At 45.8% G+C, this 23,351-nt stretch overlaps 3 protein-coding genes across 4 annotated transcripts in view; 1 reads left to right on the top strand and 2 right to left on the bottom strand.

Annotated features, from left to right (window-relative positions):
• GPR75 (G protein-coupled receptor 75) overlaps window positions 1–3,079 on the top strand; it is a 4,410-nt gene extending 1,331 nt beyond the window's left edge. Inside the window, exon 3 of the mRNA XM_042821304.1 lies at window positions 3–3,079. Coding sequence (XP_042677238.1) covers window positions 3–1,607 — 1,605 coding nt within the window. The 3' untranslated portion in view covers window positions 1,608–3,079. The remainder of the gene's footprint in view (window positions 1–2) is intronic.
• A 554-nt stretch (window positions 3,080–3,633) lies between these two features.
• Window positions 3,634–9,120, bottom strand: LOC122171938 (toll-like receptor 2). Of its 2 annotated transcripts, none has more exons than XM_042839870.1 (3): window positions 8,768–9,120; window positions 7,892–8,203; window positions 3,634–7,460 (listed from the first exon to the last, which is right to left on the bottom strand). In XM_042839870.1, exons 2-3 carry the CDS (start codon window positions 7,993–7,995, stop codon window positions 4,853–4,855), a joined length of 2,712 nt encoding a protein of 903 aa, XP_042695804.1. In that variant the 5' UTR covers window positions 7,996–8,203; window positions 8,768–9,120; the 3' UTR covers window positions 3,634–4,852. The 2 variants fall into 2 exon arrangements, with proteins under 2 accessions (XP_042695804.1, XP_042695813.1); XM_042839879.1 differs by having other exon boundaries at window positions 7,892–8,099.
• Window positions 9,121–13,599: 4,479 nt separating this feature from the next.
• Window positions 13,600–23,336, bottom strand: ERLEC1 (endoplasmic reticulum lectin 1). Its single transcript, XM_042839890.1, has 14 exons — window positions 23,199–23,336; window positions 23,023–23,127; window positions 22,860–22,940; window positions 21,953–22,030; window positions 21,775–21,838; window positions 20,503–20,543; window positions 19,570–19,793; window positions 18,000–18,129; window positions 17,164–17,325; window positions 15,751–15,810; window positions 15,139–15,263; window positions 14,684–14,761; window positions 14,394–14,469; window positions 13,600–13,885 (listed from the first exon to the last, which is right to left on the bottom strand). Exons 1-14 carry the CDS (start codon window positions 23,334–23,336, stop codon window positions 13,814–13,816), a joined length of 1,434 nt encoding a protein of 477 aa, XP_042695824.1. The 3' UTR covers window positions 13,600–13,813.
• Between the last annotated feature and the right edge of the window lie 15 nt (window positions 23,337–23,351).

Here is a 23,351-nt window from a genome sequence, read left to right as displayed (position 1 = left end):
ACGCGTCGGGGCGGCTGCCGGCGGGGGGCGAGGAGGAGCCCCCCTCCGCCGCGCTGCTGCCGCTGGGCGGGAACGGCAGCGCCGCCGCGGGGCTGCGGGAGGGCACCCACACCGCCACCCTGGCGGCCTGCGCTTCGCTGCTGGCCCTCGTCTTCTGCCTGGGCTCCTACGGCAACCTCATCGTCTTCTTGTCCTTCTTCGACCCGGCCCTCAGGAAATTCAGGACCAACTTCGACTTCATGATCCTCAACCTCTCCTTCTGCGACCTGTTCATCTGCGGGGTGGCCGCCCCCATGTTCGCCTTCGTCCTCTTCTTCGACCCGGCCCGAGGCGTGCCGGCCGCCTTCTGCTTCGCCTTCCACCTCACCAGCTCTGGCTTCATCATCATGTCTCTGAAGACGGTGGCGGTGATCGCCCTGCACCGCCTGCGCATGGTGCTGGGCAAGCAGCCGCACCGCGCTGCGCCCTTCCCCTGCACGCTGCTGCTCGCCGCGCTGCTCTGGGCCGCCAGCTTCACCCTGGCCACCATGGCCACCTTGAGAACCCGCGGCTCCCGGCTCTGCCTGCCCATGTCCAGCTTCGCCCGCGGGGATGGGAAGGTCATCCTTTACCTCTACGTCACCGACTTCATCTGCTGCGTGGCCGTGGTGTCCGTCTCCTACGTCATGATCGCCCAGGCCCTGCGGAGGAACGCGCAGGTGAGGAAGTGCCCACCTGCGGTGGCCGTGGGCACCTCTGGACCCCAGCCCTTCGTGGGGCCGCCGGCCGCCGGGGCCGGGCAGAACGCCTTGCCCGCCCTGTACAGGAACTGGGGCTCCGGCAAGCCGCAGCACGGTCAGGCTCACAGCTACGCCATGCATCTGGGCCAACCGTCGGCCACCGGCCGGCTGCAGCTCATGCCTGCCGTCAACCTGTCCGCAGCCAAAGACTCCAGGGCGGTGGTGACGTGTGTTGTCATCGTGCTCTCCGTCTTGGTGTGCTGCCTGCCCCTGGGTATCTCTTTGGTGCAGGACATGCTCTCCGGCAGCGGCAGCTTTGTGCTCTATCAGTTTGAGCTGTGTGGATTTACCCTCATTTTTTTCAAATCTGGGTTAAACCCTTTTATATATTCCCGCAACAGCGCTGGACTTCGGAGACGAGCCCTGTGGTGCCTGCAGTACCTATCCCTTGTCTTTTTCTGCTGCAAGCAGAAGACGAGGCTTCGAGCCATGGGCAAAGGCAGCCTGGAAGTCAACAGGAACAAGTCATCCCACCATGAGACCAATTCTGCGTACGTGTTGTCTCCTAAGCCTCAGAAAAAGTTTGTGGACCAAGCTTGCGGTCCCAGTCATTCCAAGGAGAGCGTGCTGAGTCCCAAGGCATCCTACGGACATCAGCACTATGGGCAGAGCAGCTCAACCCCCATGAACACTCGCATTGAGCCCTATTACAGTATCTACAACAGCAGCCCTTCCCAGGAGGCGAGCACCCCGAATAGCTTGCAGCCGGTGAACTCAACTTTTGGCTTCACCAAATCCTACATTGCCATGCACTACCACACCACCACCGACCTGGTGCAAGACTGTGGCAGCGCTTCCACCAAGCCGATACCTGTACCCTCAGTGTAACCTTGGGAAAGCAGGTCTGATCTAGCTCATTTAGGGGATGCCCATCACTGTTGGAGTTCTGAACTCAATGGTATTGCTGTACTGCTCCCAGCTTAAAAAAACCAAAACAGTAGTGTTAACATCCGGCTACATGCATTTGAAGTGAATACTAGAAAATTACTTCTGTGGCTTTTTCTTGAATTTCTCTGTCAAGTCAGAAAGGGCAACATTTTAGGCTTGAATTTCGAATTGTTACTCGATGACATGTGATTGATTACATTTTGAGGCAAAATATCTCAGAGAACAATCTGAGGCTGTGCCAGGAGTGTTGTCTGTTGAAGTGCATACTTGCCGTATTTTCAGGAAGGAAGAGTTGGGAGGATGCTTGGTAATGCTCTGGTTTAAATTTCCATTTGCTGAAGGTCACAAGGATTGGTGGTGTTTTGATGTAGCAAGTGTCAGCAGCACCGAAATCTGTGAATTTCAGCTTCCTGGAGCAAGAGGGTTTGACAGACAGTGATGTATTGCCACCAGGAGGGGACTGGGGAGAAGAGTTGTGGTGCCATAACGAACCTCTGAAGTATACGTATTGATTTCCACTGTACATTTATTGTAAGGACTGGTGCCATTGTATATCCCAAAATAATGCATTCAGCCAAGTGCTTTTCATCTGATAGAAATAACTGCCCAGTATGAATTATAGGTTTTATTTGAGGATAGGGTTGAATATTGCAGTATTACAGAACTGCCTCCTGTTAATAATGCAGTCACTTCTGGAATTTTCTAATCTATTCTGGTGTTGCTGGTTGCTCTTTCTCTGTGGTTTTATTTAAGAGTGGGAAGTAGAGGAGTTTGGCCGAGACATTCCTGAGAGCTATGAACAACTTTTAGAGCAAGAGTACCAAGTTGTTGGAGGAGCCAGGCCATTACGAGGCTTTGACCTCGTCCTGCGATGCCAGTTTGATTTTAAGTTTAATATGTCTACTGATACTCTTTATCTAGTGGTTCACACTGAGCAAACAACTGAAGTATTTTTTATAAATCCACCCACTGGTGTCGTGCAGTGCGTTGTGGGACCTCCTTGTGAACTGGAATCATCTGCAGACGTTTAAATTCCGGACAGTCACTGCTTTGAGCGGACAGATCTTTTCCAAGCAAGCAGTCGCCCCTCAGCTGCTGTTGGCTTCAGGAGAGCCGTGATATCTGCAGAGCGACCGTGCCAAGAGTTCTGGTGCCAGTGGTGGGAGAATGGCAGCCCTTCAACAAAATGGTCGCGATGGGAAGATGAACCGTTCGCCTCATTGCTGCGTGTGAGTCGTCGTTGGTTTGGGCTGTTTGTTAACCCAGCTGTTTTCAGGGTTTTCCTGGAAGGCTGTTAGTGTGTGAACACTGCTCTTGGTTTAGCACTCGGAATTTTAATTCACTTTGAATAATTCAGTGCGGCTTTATTGCAATAAAATGAACGCAGACAACTTTCTAATACCAATGGAAAATGGAAATGATTTCAGTAAGTCTTTTCCCCCTGCCCAGATGTGGTTCTTACTAACGTAATTACAAAAGGTATTTAAAAGATGCGTTGTTTGCTTTTTTCTCTCTTTGTATTTCTCTGAATTTGGAGGTAAAAATACATGGGATTTTGACCATCTCATATTGCAGAATGTAGGGCAGGGCCTGGGATGGACCTTGTGGGGGTTTAAGATAGACACTAAGACTGGTTTGGACATGAAGCGTGGAACGTGAAGATTTGAGTCTGCTGTATGTATGCACACTTCCATACCATACGTTTGTCTTGGGTCTCCTGAACTTCATCCCACGACAGGAGATGAACTCCTTCTTGCCTTATTCACAAAAGTAGTTCACTGAAGTAATTTGCACTGAATGTTCATGTGGGAGTAAAGAGGAGAGGGTACAGCTTTGGGACAGAGGGAGCTTTTAATTCCTTTATGTGAAATGTAATTAAGGCAAAGGAAATTAAGTCCCTATCAAGCACCTTGTGTTACTGTTCTGCTTAACCCCTGGTGCCAGCCGTGCTCCTAAAGCAGCCGATGTGTTCATATGTCTGTGATAGGCAAGTATAACAACTTCATTCAAGCAATATCTGATTTAAGGTTTTGATTCCATTTAATAACTGTCTTTTTGGAGGAGGTTTATGGATGTAGTAAATAGAAGAGTGATTTCATTTTGAAAATACATAGCCACAATTTCTTCCAAGCACAATTTAAACTGGAGTAATCAGTTGTACAACGAAAATGACTTCCTGTAGACTCTCCTGTGGTATATCTATTCTTTTCTTTTCTTTAGCCCACTTGGACTATCAGAACCAGCCAAGTAAAGATCGGTGGTTTGGGTTTGCTCACCTTACAAACGAGTCCAGATTGTGCTGCACCAAATGATCTGTTCTCAGCTGGTAGTTATTTCCTGCCAGGACCTGTTTTTCTCATTTGAATGTGGAATGTGTTAGATAGCTGATCATTCTTTTATTTTTTCATATGATACAAGTAAGTAGCGTTAGGTGATGATGGTGACTAGGCAGAGGTAGCACCGAAATGGTATGAAATGGATTAGGCTGATTGTGTCAAGTGAAATTTTCTTAAACCTATTATTACGATATTATTACACAGAATTTTCTTGCCTGTTCTTCAGAGGTTTGTGGTAACAGCATTTAGATAAAACACCAATTATTTAACAGTACAGGCTGGCATACTCTGCTAGCTTGTTCTTGGTTGTCTGGTTCTAATGTTGGCCTGCAGTTTTGAAAGATTTGTAAGTCTGTTCTCTTCCACCACGTACCCAAGTGAGGCAGCACCATGGATTTGCATTTGCATCTCTCAGGTGGCTACACTGACTTTAATCTTTTTGTGCCAAACCACAAGAGGAAATTTTTACCTGTGTACTATTACAGCTTGTGTTTTTCTTGACTGTAATCCTGGTGCATTCTATCTGAAGCTGTACTAGATTTAAGAATCTGAAGCACGTTGTATTTGAATGACACTACTTTTCATTATTACTGCAGTAATCTCCAAAAGGTAGTTAGGATCTGCAGTGTGACTCAAGCTGTTCTTCCTTTCAGGTGCCAACCACAACATTTTAAGAAATGCTAGTAATAGCTGAAGAAAATCAAGCGCCCAGAAATGAAAGGCTGTTCAGCAGGGCTCGGGTCTCAGCCCTCTGGATAACAACACAGCAGGCTTTGCAGAAGGTAATCATGGAGACACTTTTATTTGACTGCTGGCTTTCCAGGCACAGTCTGTGTAAGTCCTCATCTCTCATTCCATCTCAATCATATCCTCATTGGGTCCATTTTCCGCTCTCACCAGCGGTTCGTTTGTTGTTTTTAGCACAGCTGCCAGCTGATGCCAGAAAATCCTCTGTTTGTGTTCTTCGGGGCTCCACTTTAAGTAGGTTTTTCTTTTCAGCAGCTTTCTGAGTTTGCTGAACTTCTGAGGCACGCTGTTGGGCGGGAGGTCTTCCAGCACTATCATAATGAGGGAGTCCTGATTTTCATCCAGGACCCGATGTTCAGCAAAATACAGTTCATACTGACACCAGCAGCTATTTACGAAACTGGGAGAGAGAACAAAAAGGACTTTATGGCTGTTCTCTATGCAGTAAAAAATGTTGCCAAGTACAGGATGCCCTGGTTTGAAGTCTCTTTCGTGATAACATATCTTGAATCCGTCAGTTTCCAGTTTTTTCAGTAGATTCTCTTTTGTCCAGTCTGCATCGTGCTCGCTGTATGAAATGAAGGCATCGAAGGGCTTGTTTTCTGGCCTCTTCTTGTACTGCTTCCTCTTTGCCATACACCAGTACCAGCCCATTCTCACGTACCACAGCCCATCAAAGCGCCAACATAAGCCGGTCAGCACCAGAACAACCAGGATGGCCACAGAGGCTGTAATGGCCATCTGAATGCCCAGGGAGCAGTGCAGAAGTGTGAGATTGCTGCTCTTCACCAGCGAGCCCCGCCTGTCCGGTGGGAAGCTGCACCTGAGATCGTCTTTGCCATTTATCTGCAAATGTGGGTTATGGATGTAGACGTTTACAAACCAGTACAAGTCACAGTTACAAAAGAAATGTCTGCCTTGAACAGTCAGAACACTCAGACTCGTTAGCTGTCCGAAAGTATCCTGCACGATGGTAGTGATGGCGTTGTCGCTGATGTCCAGCTCCTGCAGAGAAGCTGGGAGGGAGCCGCGCTGCAGGAAGGAGATCTTATTCCCTGATAAATTGAAATGCTTCAGCATCGGGAGAGCTCGCCCAAAGTGGTCGGGGAGTTCTGAAATCAGGTTGTGACTGCTGTCCAGGTTAGTGAGTGCAGAAAGTTGGCTGGCGGGTTCCAGTCTGGTTATGAGGTTTCCAGAGACGTTAAGCGATCCGAGGTTCTCTAGGGCTTCGGTTAATGCCAGCACCTTCAACTTGTTTTTACTAACATCGCATGTTGTTAAAGTCGACGGGAAGTATTCAGGATGCATATCTGTAATTTTATTGTTTTGAATGTTAAATACGGTTAAGTTGGAGAGAGATTTAAAGCTAGGGGGTATCATCTTAATATCGCTGTTGCTTATGTCGAGGTGCTGCAGAGAGATTGGTAAGTCAGGAAGCATGGAAATGCGATTGCTGCTGAGATCCAGAAATAGCAGTTGTTGCATTCTGTTGGCAAACCATTCTGGAAGTTCTACAATGGAGCAGTTGGACACTTTCAGGTGCTTCACTCTCTCTGGAAGGCTTTCGATGGGTGTACCAGCCTGGTTTCTGACAAAGGAAATGGCACTGATATGTACAGTGCCAGGGGGAGGCCTTGTGGCTGCGCTGGGGCTGTCTGGACGTACGGTGTATATGAGCTGATTTCCTTGAACATACAGACGTTCCAGTTTGGATAACTTTTTAGCAAAATTTGCGGGTATTGTACTGATGTTTGTGAAGGACAAATCGATGACCGTGATGGTTGGAGGCAGACACATCGTTTCCAACCTGTTTATGGGATTGTTGCTGATATTTAGAAATGAAAAGTTGCTGAATGGGAAGTGACAGATTGCTTCAACGTCTATGTTGTTAATTGTTATTTTGTTGTAGCTTGCATCAACGGACCGTATGTCTTTCATTGGCAAAAACAGGACAAACAGGGATAGAAGATCCATTTCCAGGTCGCTGTGACTAATGTTAAACTCCAAAACAGCACCCAGCTTAGCTTGGCAGAGGTCTGCATCCAGTTTTGCTTCCAGCTCTTCATTAGACAGTTTGGTCCTTGATAGGTCAAGCAACCCATTGATTGGTGCTCCACACACGTCAGGCCTCAGCGTGGCTGCTGGAGGGGAGGTTGTATTTTCCTCTGCTCTTCTTCGTCTGAACCTTGGGCTAACATTTCCTGGATTGGATGGATCTTCCAAACGTGGCAGCAGTTCAGCTGGTGTAGGAGGCTCCAGAGCAGTCTCTGCTGATGTTTGAAAATACATATAAGTCTGTGAAGGTCCTGAGGCCCCACTGGTCGGTATGAGTTTCAGGTGAGGTGCAAGATCAGATACCAGAAGATTCTCATCATTAAATGATAAATCCACAGAAACAAGGCTGAGCAGGTTCTCAAATGCACCGAGTTCAATGTCCTTAAGGTGATTGTAGGAAAGGTCCAAAACTTCCAGTACATCAAAACCTTCAAAGTCTCTTTTGGTTATTTTTTCAATTGCATTATGTGAGAAATTGAGAGCTCTTGCTGTTTTGGGAGCTTGTGCTTCTGATACAGAAGTGAGGTTTAAGTAAGAGTAGTTATAAAATGGGAAGGAAGACATTGGAGATGTTCTCTGATTTAGGAATCCATTGGCTCTACTGAATAAGAAAGAAATGAAGTAGAAATAAAGACTTCCGATAAGGGTCCTCATCCTAGAGCAAAGAAATGTAAAATCCATCATTATACTATGCTCTACATTGCATAAACGAGTATCCTTTAAATATGTTAAATAATCCCACTTTATGGGCAAGCACATAAATTGCTTCACTAGTCACATCTGAATTCCTTGTTATCCACACAAAAACGTGTCCCGCTTCGTTATTTTGTTCAAGAGGCAGGACTAGAAGAGGTGTCAGAAGGATCTGAAGTAGAGCACTGTGCATTTCAGATCAATGCAGCGAATCTGAGTGTTTGCTGCTGTAAAATAACCTTTTCCCTTCCCCAGGCAGGTTGTAAGCAGCCTTCTCAGCAACAGCTTCCCGTTGTGCAATCTGAATTGCGCTTTCCTAAATGCTGTTTGCAGGTTTCGCGCTTCTCATCCTGACTCAACTGAATTTACCACTGAACATTGATTTAATCTTACCTGCAGGAAGAAGAAAAAGAGAAAACTGGCTCCGAAGATGAAATGGGTGGATTTGGATGTGGCATCCTGCACCAGGAGAGGTCACTGCCTGCCGACCCACTCATCTCTGAAGACTTCCCTGAGCCTGGTAAGGTCGCCGCTCGGCTGCTCTTCTGCCCCACGTCTTTCTTGGAGTTTGCTCACACTGGGTCATGCACTTCCATGTCTTCTATTTGTTATGTGGGAATGTGCACCATTAGCAGAGTGATCGAGCCTTATCATAGCCCCTTTTAGCCGCCATCACAGCTACCAGGCCGGGATCCTCACATTTAACTGAGAAGAAGAAAGCAGAGGGAAGGCAAAGCCCTTCCAGATATGTCCTCAGTCCTGAACAGCCCCAAGACCAGAACCAGGATCAGCCCCACTAAACACCCCACACCAGTAAGCCACCCCCAAGATGTCAAAGCCTTGCACAGCACCTACAGATGAGAGACAGTTAAAGCCTACCTCGTGTTTCTAGTGCCCACTCTCCTCACAGCCCTGCTGCAGCCTCCAGAACTGCCCGGTCCCACTGCTGCTTTTGTATTGCTGCCAGTGGGGTGGGACAGGCTGTGGGGTGAGTGTGGCAGGGTTCTCCTTCTCACAGCAAGAAACCTTCCTGCCAATGGGTGCCCATTGCTTCAGGGGGAAATGGGGCGTGGGAGCTGCTTGATTTAAGGTTTAGAGGTCGCTCTCAACGACCTGCTCCCAAGGTATTCTCTGGGATTTTTGCTGCCGTGCTGCAGTTATGATAAAGATAGGAAGGAGAACCAAGAGAATACTCTGTAACGGATGTCCCACTGTACTGTTCTCAGCCTTTCTGGAGGGGGAAGAAAAAACAAGTGTCATTGGACTTACATTTGGAAATGGGAGAGCTGGTCACGCTGCTGCTGGAAGCCTCGCTTCTGTCTGAGCAGGGAAAAGAACAGGAGATTTTCTTCTTGTCTGTAGTGCTGCCTTTAAAGATGTGCTCTGCTTGCAGCTCGCTCAGGTTCAGGATGTTGGTGGAGTCAACAGATTGCACAAGGCACTGAGTGCTGTCATTTGCTCTGCTGCTTCTTCTAAAAAAACCTAATGTTGTTTCCACTCTTTTGTAACCATCAGTGACTGGAAATTCTTATGATAGCCCTGTCTGGACCTGAGGGACCGGAAAACCCCAGGGTTGTTTGCATCCCCTTTCTAATCAGAGCAGCACTTTCCTCCTCAGCCAGACTGGGAATTGCCCTGAAGCCGTGCCTTGCCCAAACAGATCCCTCCCTGCTTTAGCAGGAGACGGGAAATCAAGAGTGTTTTGGACGTCAGAACTGAACCTGCAGTGACCCCCTGTAGGTAGCTGCGTCTCCCTGGTGAGCCTTCCTTTCTTGACCAGAAAGGAGCCACTCAATTCTTGAAACTCACTCTGTAGCCCCCTCCTTTGAGAAGATGGACCGGCTGTGTTCCAGCACAGGACTGTTTTGGGGACTGTGGAGGAACAGCAGCACACAAGAAAGCCCTGTGTGAGTGACGAGGCAAAATGCAAGTGTGGCCGAAGGCAGAACTGAGGCAGATTTGGGGAGTCCAAGTATTAGTGTTGTAATGTTAATGTTAAAATAATACCCCGTGTTTCTGTACTTGAGAAAACTGTTTCCAAGCCTGATTGTCTTATTTTGACCCTTGAACTAGGTGAAACTTTGCAGGGGCTGTCTTGCCTCACACATTGAGCCACTGCATCCTTTCAGCTGTATCTAGCTGTGCTGGTGTCTTACATAAATAATCTCTCTGCTTCTTGTTTCAGTCATGCAGATAATTACTTGTGAGTTTGAATGGCAGTTAGGAATTAGCTCTAAAAGGAATCCCTATTGTCCGAAGGCTCAGGGCTGCTGTGTTTGAGCACTCTTTGGGTAGAGATGGAAGATCATTCATCATATGACTCTTACTTTCTACAGAAAATTCCAATCCCATTTCCTGATGGCTTTTTAGCAGGTCCTAGCAGGAAGTGAGTGACTCTGTGCTACATGGGTTGGGTTTTGTAGGAGTTCACCAGTTTCTGACTCATAAGTGAGTTTGAAGCATTCCTGTACTGATAAGCTGGGGAGAGGGAAACGTCATTAGGTGCTTATTGCTGATGATCTTTGTTTGTGTGGATGGATCTAGTATTCTGGGGCATAAAACAGTTCATTCTTTGAGCTCTTCTCATTGAAATAAATACCTTCAATAAGAGGCATGTTTCACTTTCACAGATCTACTTTCCTTTGATGTAATTCCCTTTGACTAATTGCAGATTACATAGGTGCAATTACTGCTGTCTGCTGTTTGAGTTATTTTCCACACTGGTGATTCTTACATGAGGAAGGAATCAAATGCCTTTCAGGCTGAGGTGCAAACCTGCATACCATCACAGGCATAAATCTAAGCAGATCGGCCCCTGAACCCACAGAGCTCCATTTCCACTTTATGCTTTCTGCACACCCAAGGAAGCTCATTTTTCCCTCTTTTTGGTTCTGAGAGGCTTCCACATCCTAGGGCCTGCTTAGTAGAGCATTGAAGGAGCTTTTCTTCCAAATTCAAATGTATGAGAATGTAAGCTTATGTTAGGATTAATTACTTCCAGCAGTATCAACTCGTGATCTGTTGTGCTCTTTGGTTTTTGGTGCACATCTTTCCTCCTCCTCCTCCCACACTGGTTCTTTCCCAACTCAGCTGTTAGCAGGGGAGATACAGGAAAAAGAAAAGTGTTCCTCATCTCTGTGAGTTGGAATCAGGTCCTTCCTGAAGGACTTGTAAGGAAACCTGTGCTGTCTGCTGGGCTTTCCCTGTCGTGTGGGAGGTGTTGCACCACACAGTAGTTCTTTTCACTAAGGACAGGGTGAAGAAATTCTCATGCCTTGAAAAAAAAATATTTGTTTTCTGTGAGCACAGGAAAAACCTGTAGTGCAGCACTGCTCCTGCTGGGCTTGGAGCAGATGGTGTCAGGACCCTCTGCTGACCTTTACTGGCAAAGGTAAATGACGTGCACAACCCAGGTCAAAAGCAGTTAATTTAGGTGCCGGCCTGTCACCCAGTTCCTGTCACAATAAATAATTGGTTGGAGAGATAATCAGTGGTAGTCTGTGGTGGCTGGACAGAACGAGCTGCCTGGGAGAGGAGATGTCCTGACAGAGGAATGTGAGACCAACGTGCAGCATGGATTTGGCTCTTAGTCTCTTGAAGGCAAAATGCCTCAGCTACCTGAGCTTTAGCTTAGTGCTTTACTTTTCATCTTTGTTATCCAGCTGTGGGCTTTGCTCATTGCTGGCAAAGCTTTTTCTTCCTGTAGTAATAAATGGTTGTTAAGTCTGGTGTTGCCTCAGGTACCGTTTTGGTGTTTGATGTTCAGTGAAGCCCTTGTTGTGTAATGCAGAGCGCTAATGGCAAGAGCCAGAGGGTTGGATGTCGTGGTGTTATGCTTGCAGGTGTGTTGGGTGCAGAGCAGGGATATGTGAGCACATTGCTTCCCTGCAAGGGGTGGCAGAAGCTGAGGAATATGGAGAACTGGATATGTGGTTTTGGCAACAGCACATAAATAGCAGCAGAACTTCATTGGTTTCAGTGGCATGCTGAGGTGCTGTGGCTGCTTAGTCACAGAGGCTGCACTTCCCCACTGTGCTGGGGACTTCTCTGCTATGAGGGGAAGTGGAATTCTTTAAATTCTGCAGGTATCTATCTTTATCTTCTTCTCTCATCTAATCTACCACAACAAACAGAGGTGCAGAAAGGTTTTAGTCTGTTGTGGTTTCTCCTCCCTTGAATATGACCTAACACAATACATGCTGACGAGGTCTGACAGTGTCCCCCACACATACAGCCTGGGGCTCGAGCACTCACTGCTTAGTGGTTCTGCACAGCACTGAGCCACAGTGATGCTGACTTTCCTAAAAGCAGGTAAATAGAGATGGAGCAGCCTCAATTCAGAACTGCCATCAGGGGTCGCACAGTTCTGTCTCACACTTCCACCTGCTGCTGCAGCCTCAGTAAGAGTCAGCCAGCCCATTATCAACACAGATTAGAGGAAGCTAAAGCTAAACACTGTATTTTCTTACTATTATGTTGACCTGGGAGTACCCAAAGTAGTTTAAAGGCGTTTTGGTTGCAGCTACTCACACTGCAGTTCCACCTTTGGCATCCATGCAGGCAGTATGGGAAGATGCTGCTGGAGCCTGCAGCCTTTCTTCCCCTGTCTATCATCTGCGCTTTCTGAGACCACGTTCTTAAGCACACCGCACTGCCCACTTGCAGACACGAACTCGTTGAATCGCGTGTAAAGACAGCCTTCGGTCAGTAGGGGGCCCAGATTGCTAGGGGCTGTTCCGGATGCCCATTGAGAGGAACCGGCTGTTCAGGCAAGTTAAAATACTTCAAGGAAACAAAGTTAAATATCTAAAGTTTGGTCTTTGCTTCTTATGCCTCTAGTTTTCTAAAAGCTGGCTTAATACGAGATTAAAAAGTAAGGATGATTTTCCTCGTGCTTTAGGGAACATTACAAAATCTAGTTAAGTCAAGTCCTCTTCCCCTGTCCCAGCCATAACAGGACCAGGCAATCCAAAATTAGGATGTGAACAGGAAGAATGACTTTGCATCTAAATGGCCCATCATCGTGCTGCTGCTTTGTTCTCTTCTGCTGTGAAGAGAGTAAATTAGTTGCTAATTGCAACAGTGTCCCAGCTTTACTTGATACTCTGGATAGTACCAGACCAGCCACATGCCAGATGCTCAGCGGATTTCCGCTCGAGATCAGTTATGAAACTCCTACACTTTGCACAACTGTAGGAAAGAGGAAACCTGCAGCAGGCTGACAAACTAATGGCAATCCAGACACTGAGGACACACAATTGCTATGCACTGAAGTGTTGCCCAGCTTCTGTGCATCTCAGCATCATTACACACCTTGCACAACTCCCAAGCTGATTATGGCAGAACTCAATAGAAAGTATCTGAAAGCACTCAGTAAGTTCTTTCTCAGTTGGAACCTTGATTCTCAGCAGGATGGTGCACGTGCCAAGTCTTACTGCAGGGCTGTGACCTAAGGACACACAAGTCATCTGGTGTGTTTATTGTGAACAAGGTCGGTTTGTGGTCACTCAGAACAAGTTAGGGATGTGGCACTCAGTAAAAGCAGCAAAGGAACTTTCTGCCAGCGCTACAGTGTTCTCAAGGAAGGAAGTCTTTAGGGGTATGTTGCATGACAGCTGCTCCAAAGCAATCTAGTATTATACTTTAGCTCCCCAAGCAGAACAGCAACTCTGGTACGCGTCAGTAGGAATGGTCAGCAAAATAAATACATTAAGATGAATCTATGAAGTTAGTAATACCTACGAAGACAACAAAATAAATGGGACTTAAAAAGCAGCAGTGACAGCTGAACAGGAACAAAGTAAGTTAAGAGGCAAAAGGACTGTGATATTAATACTGGTTCCATCAGTCAAATTGAGGCAACATTTGTGTTTGGACAAACTAAGTGCATTAGAACAACAAATTATTGCTGGGATGCCTGATGAAGGCTTCTGCAAGAAGTGCTGGTTTCCCTTTTCCCTTCTGTTGGCAGTTGAACTCCTCCCTTGAAGCCAGACCGTGTCCATTTTGCCTTTTGAAAGGTGGTCATTTGTAACCCGATGATGACGACAATCGATGCAGAATGCCTCACACACCAGTCAAACAAGGAATGCAAGACAAGATTTTAATTGTTAAAAGTTTATCGATAACCTCTTATATACACATAATTATACACAAAGTGGTTCACGAGTCCCTCATCTCGGGCAAATCTGCTGGTGAGGCTGGTTGGCTGAACACTTCTGTACTGGTCGCTCATCTCACAGGTACGGTGTGAATGTGGGAAAGGCCAGCTGGGATGCTGATGGGTATGGCTTTCTTCATGGACCGTGCTGCTCTTTAGCTGGGTACTGAAAGGAGCCCGTATTCATCTGCTGTATCCAAAATTTTACAGATGACAGGAGATTCCACCTTGAACACACAAGATCAAAACTGAAGTGTGAAAATATGAAATAACTGTGAAATAACTTTTACAAGAGACCGCAACAGAGATCACAAGGTTAATGGCAACCTTGGGGTTGAGGTTGGGGGTTGCCTGAGGGGAGGAGGTGCAGCACATGTCACATATTTAAGGTGCCCAGTGGTGACCAGATGGAGCAGCACCTTCATCAGATTTGCTAAGAACACTGAAATGACATCAGCATTTTTCAGTGCATTTGGAAATCCTGATGTGTCTTTCTGGACAGTGTCTATGTTCCCCTGCCAGTGGCAGGCTGCACTGCTAACCCTGCTTCAGATGGCAGCTGTGAAGTTTGTCACTTGAGCAGAAAAAGCTACCAAATCATACTCTGTGACTAAAAAAAGCAGTCAATCAAGTCAGAACTGATCTCACACTTTCCATGAAGTGGAACATGTACCCTGAGACATCCTGCACTACGTGGCAGCTGATCTTTGGAAAGGCAAGAATGTGTTTACATACCCCAAGGATGTACTGGCAAGAATGAGGCTCTAGCATATATATGGTTACAGCATGAGGTGAATCAGACTCTTTGCATCTGAAAAAAAGAAATGTTGCTGTTTTTAGCATTTAAGAAGCACAAAAATAAAAAATATTTCCCTACTATCAGCATCATTTTTATCAAACCCAGCTAACAGTCACTGCTTTCTGAGCCTTGTGAAAGGCAGAAAGATACTACTTTTCTTTCTGGAAGAGAAAGCAGAAACACAAAGCATCAGTTTACTAAAAAGAAAAAAAAAAAGTTAACTTACTTCAATTTCACTGTCACCTGCCTTGGCTTGTCAGTTAAGTCACAAACATCTCCATTTCCATAGAAATGAGACACCATCCTGCCCAAAAGTTTGGAAACAGTAAACACAATTTTTATGCACAGAGCTCATTTGTTTAATATGGTATCTCATAATTTCAAATATTTAACTTCAATATGTATAACAAAGAAGTAAAATAATGTATTTCAGTATTACAGGAGCAAACAGTTGTTTACTATTGGAAGAATCTGCCTCATATCCAGTCTTGAATTATCTCTCTTGACATGGCATGATGATTAGGGGGAAAAAAATCAACATGCTTGTAACAGCTTATCTATTAGTAAATATTCATGTGTGGCTGAAGTGGATGTTGGCATTTATTTATTTCTCTCTGCCACACACGAGAGTAACTCAGGAACTCTTAACCAGAGCAGTAATCTCAGTGACTGTGACCATACCTAACTGTCTGTGTGCCATCTTCTTTAAGATAGTACGTTCTAGCAGCATTCTTTCTGGACCATTCAATGTGTTCCTCCTTGTTCCAGGTGCCCACGACCACAGAAGTCTTGCCAGTTTCCTTGTCCTAAAAAAAGAAAGGCTGACAGTGATCTTGTACTGTAATTTTAGCAGTGAAGATGTCTTAATGAGTGGAGTGTCATTTCTAGAGCGAGTCTGCTCCCGTCCACATGCCACGTTCTTGCATTTGGGACAAGCCATGAAGGATGATGTTGTAGGGTCAAGACTCAAGCTGATGGTCTCTTCAGAACAGCCATGTAGGCCGTGTAAGCTGATAAATGTATTTCAGTGACCAGAAGAGCATTTCCACAAGACAGACACCTTTTCAGCTTTCCTTATCACTGTGCTCTACCTGACACGGTATATCTACATCACCCTGCACAAACTCTCATGCAGCACTGAGGACTGACGTTCTGAAATCCACGCTCTTAAACCCAAAATGCTGATCAGCCAAGAAAAGGATGCTGCTTTTTTCAGGCCAAACACGGGTCCTCCAGCCTCCCCATCGCACCCGCAGCCATCTAGTGGCACAGCACAGAACTACGTGCACATACCTCATGATACTGATGGACGTACTTGCCGTAGCAGAATTCATACTTCCACCAGCCAACTCCCTAGGGAGGGGTATAATTTCAGCATTAAACCAAAACAAAAGCCCCAAACAGCCACTCCCATTTCCCTCCTGACCCAAAACCATTGGTTATTTTAGCTGTAGAACTCCAAACCTATTAATCAGAAATGTTGATTCCTGATTTGCATTGAAACAAACTCTTATTAGACTGACTGGCACAGTTAAGAGCTGGAATAGAGGAGTTCAAGTAAAGAGGACCTCAGTTTTATGAAAACTCATGAGAACAGCTGCAAAAGGACTAAATTCCTTAAACTACTTGTATCCCCTCTATTCATCTTTTCAAGAAATGTTTTCTCTTTCAAAGAGCACAACTTCAGATGCCTTTTCTCTGTGGCTGTTTATGTTTTATCTGTTCTTTTCTGGCTTTCTCATTAACAAAATCAGCACAACTCTCATGATCTACTCTCATTTCACCATTTGTTCAGTTAAGTCAGTTTTCAGCAGAAAAAACTGAAGACACCTTTCTAGCATAGAACTTAGTATACAAACCTTCCCTTTACTGATGCAATTATGTGCAAAAGAGTGCTGTTATAACATTAACTTGATGTGGCTTCTGTAAGTTATGCACTGGTTTTATTTAGATAATAGCAGAACTGTAGCATTTCTTCAACTCTGCATTTAGCCCAGCACAACCAAGCAAGCATCACTTAATGAGGATCTACTTAAATACCTGAAAGTCAGGGAAATATCATCTGTGAACAGTAAGACTTCCAACTCTCTGCTCTCCATATCCCAATGGAAGCTATAGATGTATACCCCAAATATGCTCTTCTCTTCAAACACAGAATAGTCCTATACCTAGCACCACAGCAGCACTGCATACACAGAAATAACTGCAGTATTTGGTTGGGAGAGAGGACAGAAAACAGATAGGAGGGCTGGCTTTAAGGAAGGATTTGCCACAGCACAATGCAACACTGAGATGCTCTAGGCTGGACATAGCTAAGACAGCATATTTAGAGATCCAGGGCAAGAACTGTGCAAAAATAGGTCTTGAATTTAGCACAGAAAAATACTTCTAGTTAAGGCTGAATGAAATATCCCAGAATCATACAATCACCAACATCAGAAAAGACCTCAAGACCATCCAGTCCAACCATCCACCTACCACCAGTACTTCCCCACTTAGTACAGCATCTAAATGTTTCTTGAACACCACCACGGATGGTGACTCCACCACCACTCTGGGCAGCCCTCTTCTGTTATGAGGAAACAGTGTGGCCCCCTCACATCTCACTGAGGGATTAATTTCACAGGGAAAAAAATTTTATACACATTTATGAAATGGTATGTACAATTAAGGAGGAGCTATTTGTATTGAGCTTTTATTTCTTACCCCGTGGAAGCAGTAGGAGCCACTGAGAAATTCCTTTATAAGTTGGTCATCAGTCAGTTTGGAGATGAGGGTTGTTCCTACAGTTAATAGTTGATGGCTACCAATAGCAACAGGCTTATGAATGGAAGAAAACTTCTCTTCCTTTGTTGAAGGTGTCTCTTCCTGGAATTAAAGTACGAACAAATACAGTACATAGATTTAATACGGAATCATAGCATCACCAAGGTTGGAAAAGGCCTCCAGGATCATCCAGCCCAACCACCCACCTACCACCAATATTCCCCCACTAAACCACATCCCCCAGTACAACATCTGAGCAGCTCTTGAACACCTTCAGGACAGTGACTCCACCAGCTCCCTGGGCAGCCCACTCCAGCAGTTGACCACTCTTGCACAGAAGAAATTGTTCCTACGTCCAACCTGAATCTACCTTGGTGCAATACATGGCCCCTGCAGAATCATCTCAACTATGGGAAATTACTTATTACTTGTTACATGAGGAAAGCCGTGCAAAAAAGCACGAAAGCAGTGACAAAATGCTTTCACTGTCTTAAGTCTAGCTGAATTTCAAGTCTGGATCTTAGCAACTCTGCAAACTGCAGGCTAACAAGGCTACAAAAGTTCTCAGTCAGTTGCCCAAACTTAACTGATACGTTTTCCTTCCAATAAGCAAGCTACATACATAAGCAACTAACTTATAGACTGTTCCAAAGTCTGACATGGTCTCCTAATGTAGATTAAAACAACCTGTTCCAGTGAGCTGCATGTTATGTGTATTGTAACATGAACAGTAAACACTATCAAGCTTTCAAAACAAAACAAAACAAACCACCTACCTCTTTAGCTCTTCTAAAAGGCATCTTCATCATTTCTTGCTGTTTCTCCAGTTGTTCCAGAGTATGGGGTTTAAGTGGGGATCCAGGCAGAGACTGGCAAAAGATGTCATTCACAGGGGAAGCCCTAAACCTGTCCGAAGGATGTATGGATGTATCACTTAGTATGCTTCACAGACAAAACACGCTTTTCTCTATTATTCCACATTTCTGACTGGCTTGGGGCAGTTATTTCCTTTCCTGCAGTTACATCATCACGGTTAAAGCCTCAACGTTCTCACAGTTACAAGTGATGTAAGTTCCTACAGAAATAAAGCATAGGGCATGCGTGTCTTTTTCCCCTGCATATAAGCCATTGTTCCTCTAACATTCTTTCTAGCTATGCAGAAAGCAACTCATCTCAAGAAAGGAGAAGCAGCAGGATGAAGCAGGGTTACAGCTGTCTCCTTGCTTTACACAAGGCAAGGCATCGTTAAAAAAGGAAAAAAAAACATAAAAAAAGTGAAATTGTAACCAAAGAAGTTCCAGTGGGTATTTGTCTGCTAAGTTATTGGAGCTGCATCACTGGTAAGATGATGATTGCCGTGTCTGAAGTACTGCTCAGAGGAGTCTCAGGGAACACTGCAGGAAAAGTGCCCTTCAAACAAGGTTGGTTTGTTTGCTGTGAGCTCTGCTGACACTGAGCAGCAATCCAAGCCTGCTATCTCCATCCATCTTTGCTGACTAAGATGATACAACTGGGAAATAGCCTGTCGTATTTACTTTCAAGTGTTTCTTGCCAGTGGCCAGAAATCCTTCCACATCTGGCAGGGATTAGTGGCTGAAGACAGTATTCTTATCACATGGAAGAACAACTCAGTTCTGCTGATACATACAGTACAGATAGAGAACACAGGTGCAGCAGTAAGTGCATCAGATAGTGCACTAGTAACACATCCGTCCACGTGAAAGAAGGTAATAACTGATGATTGGAAAATAACACAAACTGTGAACTGTTCATGTGCAAAATGAGTGACACAGCAGAAACAAAGACACTAAACCAAGACAAGCACAGGTGGGAACTCCCTAAGCTGAGAGAACTGGTAAAATAAATCTTACTAAGGTTTAGCTGAAGACAATACTCTTGTTTTCTGAAGTTAAATACAGAAGTTGAAGTCTATGCACATGTATATGGCACACATACAACGTGCAGTATCTGAATACCATGCAGATGATCCCCAAAGAGCTTGGAATCATCAGCTAAGAGAAGAGATTGGGTATTCTTCATCTGCCTGCAGCCTTCAGGCCCTGGTTTGTACTTCTCCAGAATGACAAGGTTAGAAACTTACCTGTTAAAAATGAAGTACTTTCCACCTGCTTCTCATATGGAGTCAACCAGCAGACTTCCAAAAAGCAAGTGTCACTCAGCTTAAGATGAAAGCTTTTAAGACTTGGCAAAGCTGTACTTGCCAAAGTAAGTACATACAAGTGTCACAGCTGCATACCAGAAAGCACAGGTGGATAGAAGGCTGATATAAACACATGCATGGCAGCTGATGCAAATTTGGAGTTAGCCACAATCTGAATACTGTACCTATATTTAGGATGGTTGCATAACAGAGGTGTCAATATAACCACCTCATATTCACAAGTTGTAACTTCTGCTACTGAAAGAATCTCATGTTTAGCTTCTGGATGACAGATGTACATGACTGTACTCGATCTGGGGAGGTTCTGCCTCAAGCTGCAGGGTGTGCCATTTCCCATTTCTACAGGATAGTACGGAGTCATCTGCCCTTCTATGTTTTTTGTGGGTATCTGCGTGAAAGAAAGCAGGAGTTAGGAATTGCAGTAAAACTCCTTTGATTCTTCTGAAACAGCAAACACTGTAACATTGTGCAGAGTCAGCAAACCTGGACTGAAAGCCCTGCTTGGTGACTTGGTTTCACTGTAACATCCAAACACATTCTGGCTTACTGCCTCCAGCTCAGTGCTGCACAGATGCACTGCACCATGTGTGGCCTGAGGACAAGCCTGACTGCAAAGGCAGCTGCTTCCTGTGCACTGGTTGTCCAATGCTGCAGTTCTAAGAAAGCTTCCCAGCTGGGTGCAATGTTTTGGAAAAGCTCCAAAGCCAGCTGCGTTCCCCCTGCAGCCTCAAGATAAGGAGCAGTGAGCAGCTCTGCCAGAGTCAGCTTAGGTCTGAGTGCTGCCTTCACCTCAGTGCCAGGCCATGAAGAACCTGCAAGGGCCTGCTGCTAAGCCATCCAGCTTCAGTGCTACAGCCTTCAACACACCCAGCCTAGAGCATCCCACACCATCTGCTGGCTTGGCTAACAGAAAGTTAACAACACCTGGGAGTTTAATTGCACAGGCACTCGTTGGCTTCCAGTCACACAGCCACTCTATACCTCAAAAAGTTTCATTTTTCTATACTCATTTTGGAAGGGAACTACTTATACAATCTCATCACATATGAATGCCTCTACTATGATAGCAAAAGTTAAAATAGATGTTTTTCACTTGCCTCTTTTGTGCTTTCTTTTGGCTTTTCCTTCTCTTCTTGATCTAGGGAATAATTAAAAATGAGATAAGCATAAAATCTGTGAACTCAGAATAAAGTGAACTCACACAGAAAGGCTTATATGCTCTGTCTATTTACTTGTACTTTGTTATTAAGCTGCCAACAGACAACTGTACCAACTTGCAGGTGCAGAAGAGGAAGAAAGGAAATAAAGAATGATTGGGGGTCCAGAGCAAAGACAACAAAACAGGAGTAAGTTTGGACTCCATTCAGAACAGATCAGCAAGAGGCAACACTGCTCTGCTGTTCTGAGTTTACTGTATCACACCTGTGGATTCAGCTCACAACACTTTGAGACACCATCTGTTTTATTTTGTAAGAGTAGTGTGGATTCCTGCATAGGAAGCATAGAAAGAATAAAATCTGCCACCCAAGCAGAGAAGACAGAAAGTCAACGTGTTAGAAGACATGACAACTTGTAGCATCATCACATGCAACCTCTCCACAACATAATTCTTAAACTCAATTTAGACATCTCATAGAGCAAAAATAATAAACTGTCTTGTTTCCATCAACTCTGCTGAATGATTAATTTGTCAATTTTTAGAGTTCTCTGAACAAATATACTCTGTATCTAAGGGGAGCAGATATTGCCAGGTGTGAACACAGAACTTTTGGCATCCACAACAATTCCTGGGCAAAAATGCAAGCACTCAGAAAATTATTTTAGACTGTAATCTGACTTCAGGGCTCAGCTCCCTTATTTCTAAAAGTCTGTGGCAGAAACCCTAACAAACACTCTCCAACGATTCCAAGGATCATATCTACCTGCAAAGGCCCAAGTGTGTGGGTTGGCATCCCATGTTTTATTACAGAACAGCTGAGCCCAACACATGCTACATGCTCTGCCCATTGCTCACAGCAGTTAAGACATCTTCCCACCCAAAAAGAAAGAAGGGCAATAGGTCACACATCAAACAGACTCATCTGTCACATATTGCTTCCATCTATTCTACCACGTATTTTCTTTCCCGACCCTTCCTATTGCCGATGGATGTAATTAATTAGACATGGCAAACTGACAGGATGGATAACTTCAAGGTGCTGAAAAGGAATTCACTGAAAACAACACATTTTCAAAAAGACAGCCATCTGCAGAACTGTACTATTTCATTTTTTGCACTGGGAGTCAGTTTTTCTACAGTGTTTTTCTCAGATAATAGCAATTAAAAACAAAAGAACTCGTGAGCATTAGTAAAATAACCTAAGACAAACCTGGTTCAGATAATGGGGTCTTCATCATCATATTCCCGAGATAGTATTCTTGGATGTTTATTTTCTACAAGCAAAAGAAGCTTAAAAACGTTATCATTTTCCATACTTTTTCAAAGGAGCTCTGCATGCTCCCAGCAGTGAGAGGGAGGCTGGGAGCTCCAGATGGCAGGAAACTCACCTGCCCCGTTTCTTTTTCCTCGTGATACTGGCGGATGTGTTTTCCATGGCAGACCTCATAAGTCCAGTAAGATTCAATCTTAAAATGAAAAGCAAAAGAAGTGACATTCTGTCTAGACACGCTACTCCTAAAAAATAACATCTCCCCTCATGTTCTTGGCCTTCGCAGCAATGAAATGCAGGCCAAACTAGTGGATGAAAGCACCCTCAAAAATAACAGCAGAGTGAGCAGTCTCAGCGTTCCCTCAGCATTTTCTCAAGGTTCCAGATAAACAAAGGGACAAAGCTCCCTCAGCTTTCGCACAGATAAAGCAAAAACAAAAACAAACCCACAACAGTTGTGAAGACCAAGTTTACTGCAAAACCACTGGGGTGAGCCGAGGTGATTCAGCACCGAGCCGCTCAGGCAACTGTTGTATGCATTGTATGTGTCATCCTGCTTGCCAGCTGGGCCTGACCCACTCTGTTCCTCAAGCACTCTGTGGGACCTTCTGTGGGTGCAACACCCGCACCTGGCTCACTCTGCTGCTCAGCACAGCCTGCTTGCTATCTGCTTTTCTTTCAAAACATGAGCCTTGCCAATGGGATGGCAGAGCAGTGGAAAACGGCAGAGCCACAGAGCACGTGTGGTTTGAGCCTTCAGCGCTTCTTCGGGAACACCTGTCCTACAGCAACTGCGTGGGAAAGCTTTAGTCCTGCAGATAAGCACTTAACAGCCACAGCTTCACACCGCTGTTAGAAGAGACGGGGGTACGAATACATCGGGCCTCTAGGGGGGAACTGAGCAGTGAGATCAGGATAAGGAAGCCACAGCATCACGGAGAGCTGATCTTGGCGCAGGAATCCCGAGCCGCACCGCCGGCACGTCCCACACACCGCGCCCGAACGCGGCCCGGCGCCAAGCTCACCCTGTACGAACAGCTGCTCTGCTTAAACAGCGGCTCCAGCAGCTCTCCCGGCGCCGGGCCCCGGTAGTCCTTCTCTTCTTCCTACACGAGAGCGCCCGTTTGGGTTCGTTACCCGAGAGCAGCGGCGGCGCCGTCCGCCCCGGCTCCGCGCACAGCCGCTCACCTCGGCGCCGCCCGCCGTCAGCGGCAGCACGCACTTGTAGCGCTCCTTGTCCGCCGTGGTCATCAGGATGTAGTTGTCCTCCCTGTACAGGACGCCCGTCGTGGGCTGCAAAAGGCAGCGCGTTACTCGGGCCTTCCCAACGGGCCTTCCCTTCCCGCCCCGCAGCCCGCACGCACCAGGCTCAGCTCGGTGCCGGGCCAATTCACCCGGAACGGGACGTCGTCGCTGAGCTGCGGGAGGGCGCGGCCGCCAGACGCCACCGCGGCCGCCAGCAGCAGCCCGCACAGCAGCGCCCGGGGCCGGCAGCGCCTCATGCCGCCCCGCGGCCC

The sequence above is a fragment of the Centrocercus urophasianus genome, unplaced genomic scaffold, assembly GCF_019232065.1.
Source record: "Centrocercus urophasianus isolate 14NV4802_14NV808 unplaced genomic scaffold, USGS_Curo_1.0 seq_10, whole genome shotgun sequence".
Classification (NCBI taxonomy): domain Eukaryota; kingdom Metazoa; phylum Chordata; class Aves; order Galliformes; family Phasianidae; genus Centrocercus; species Centrocercus urophasianus.
The sequence above is the reverse complement of the archived record's forward strand: the minus strand, read 5'-3'. Positions and strand labels throughout refer to the sequence as shown.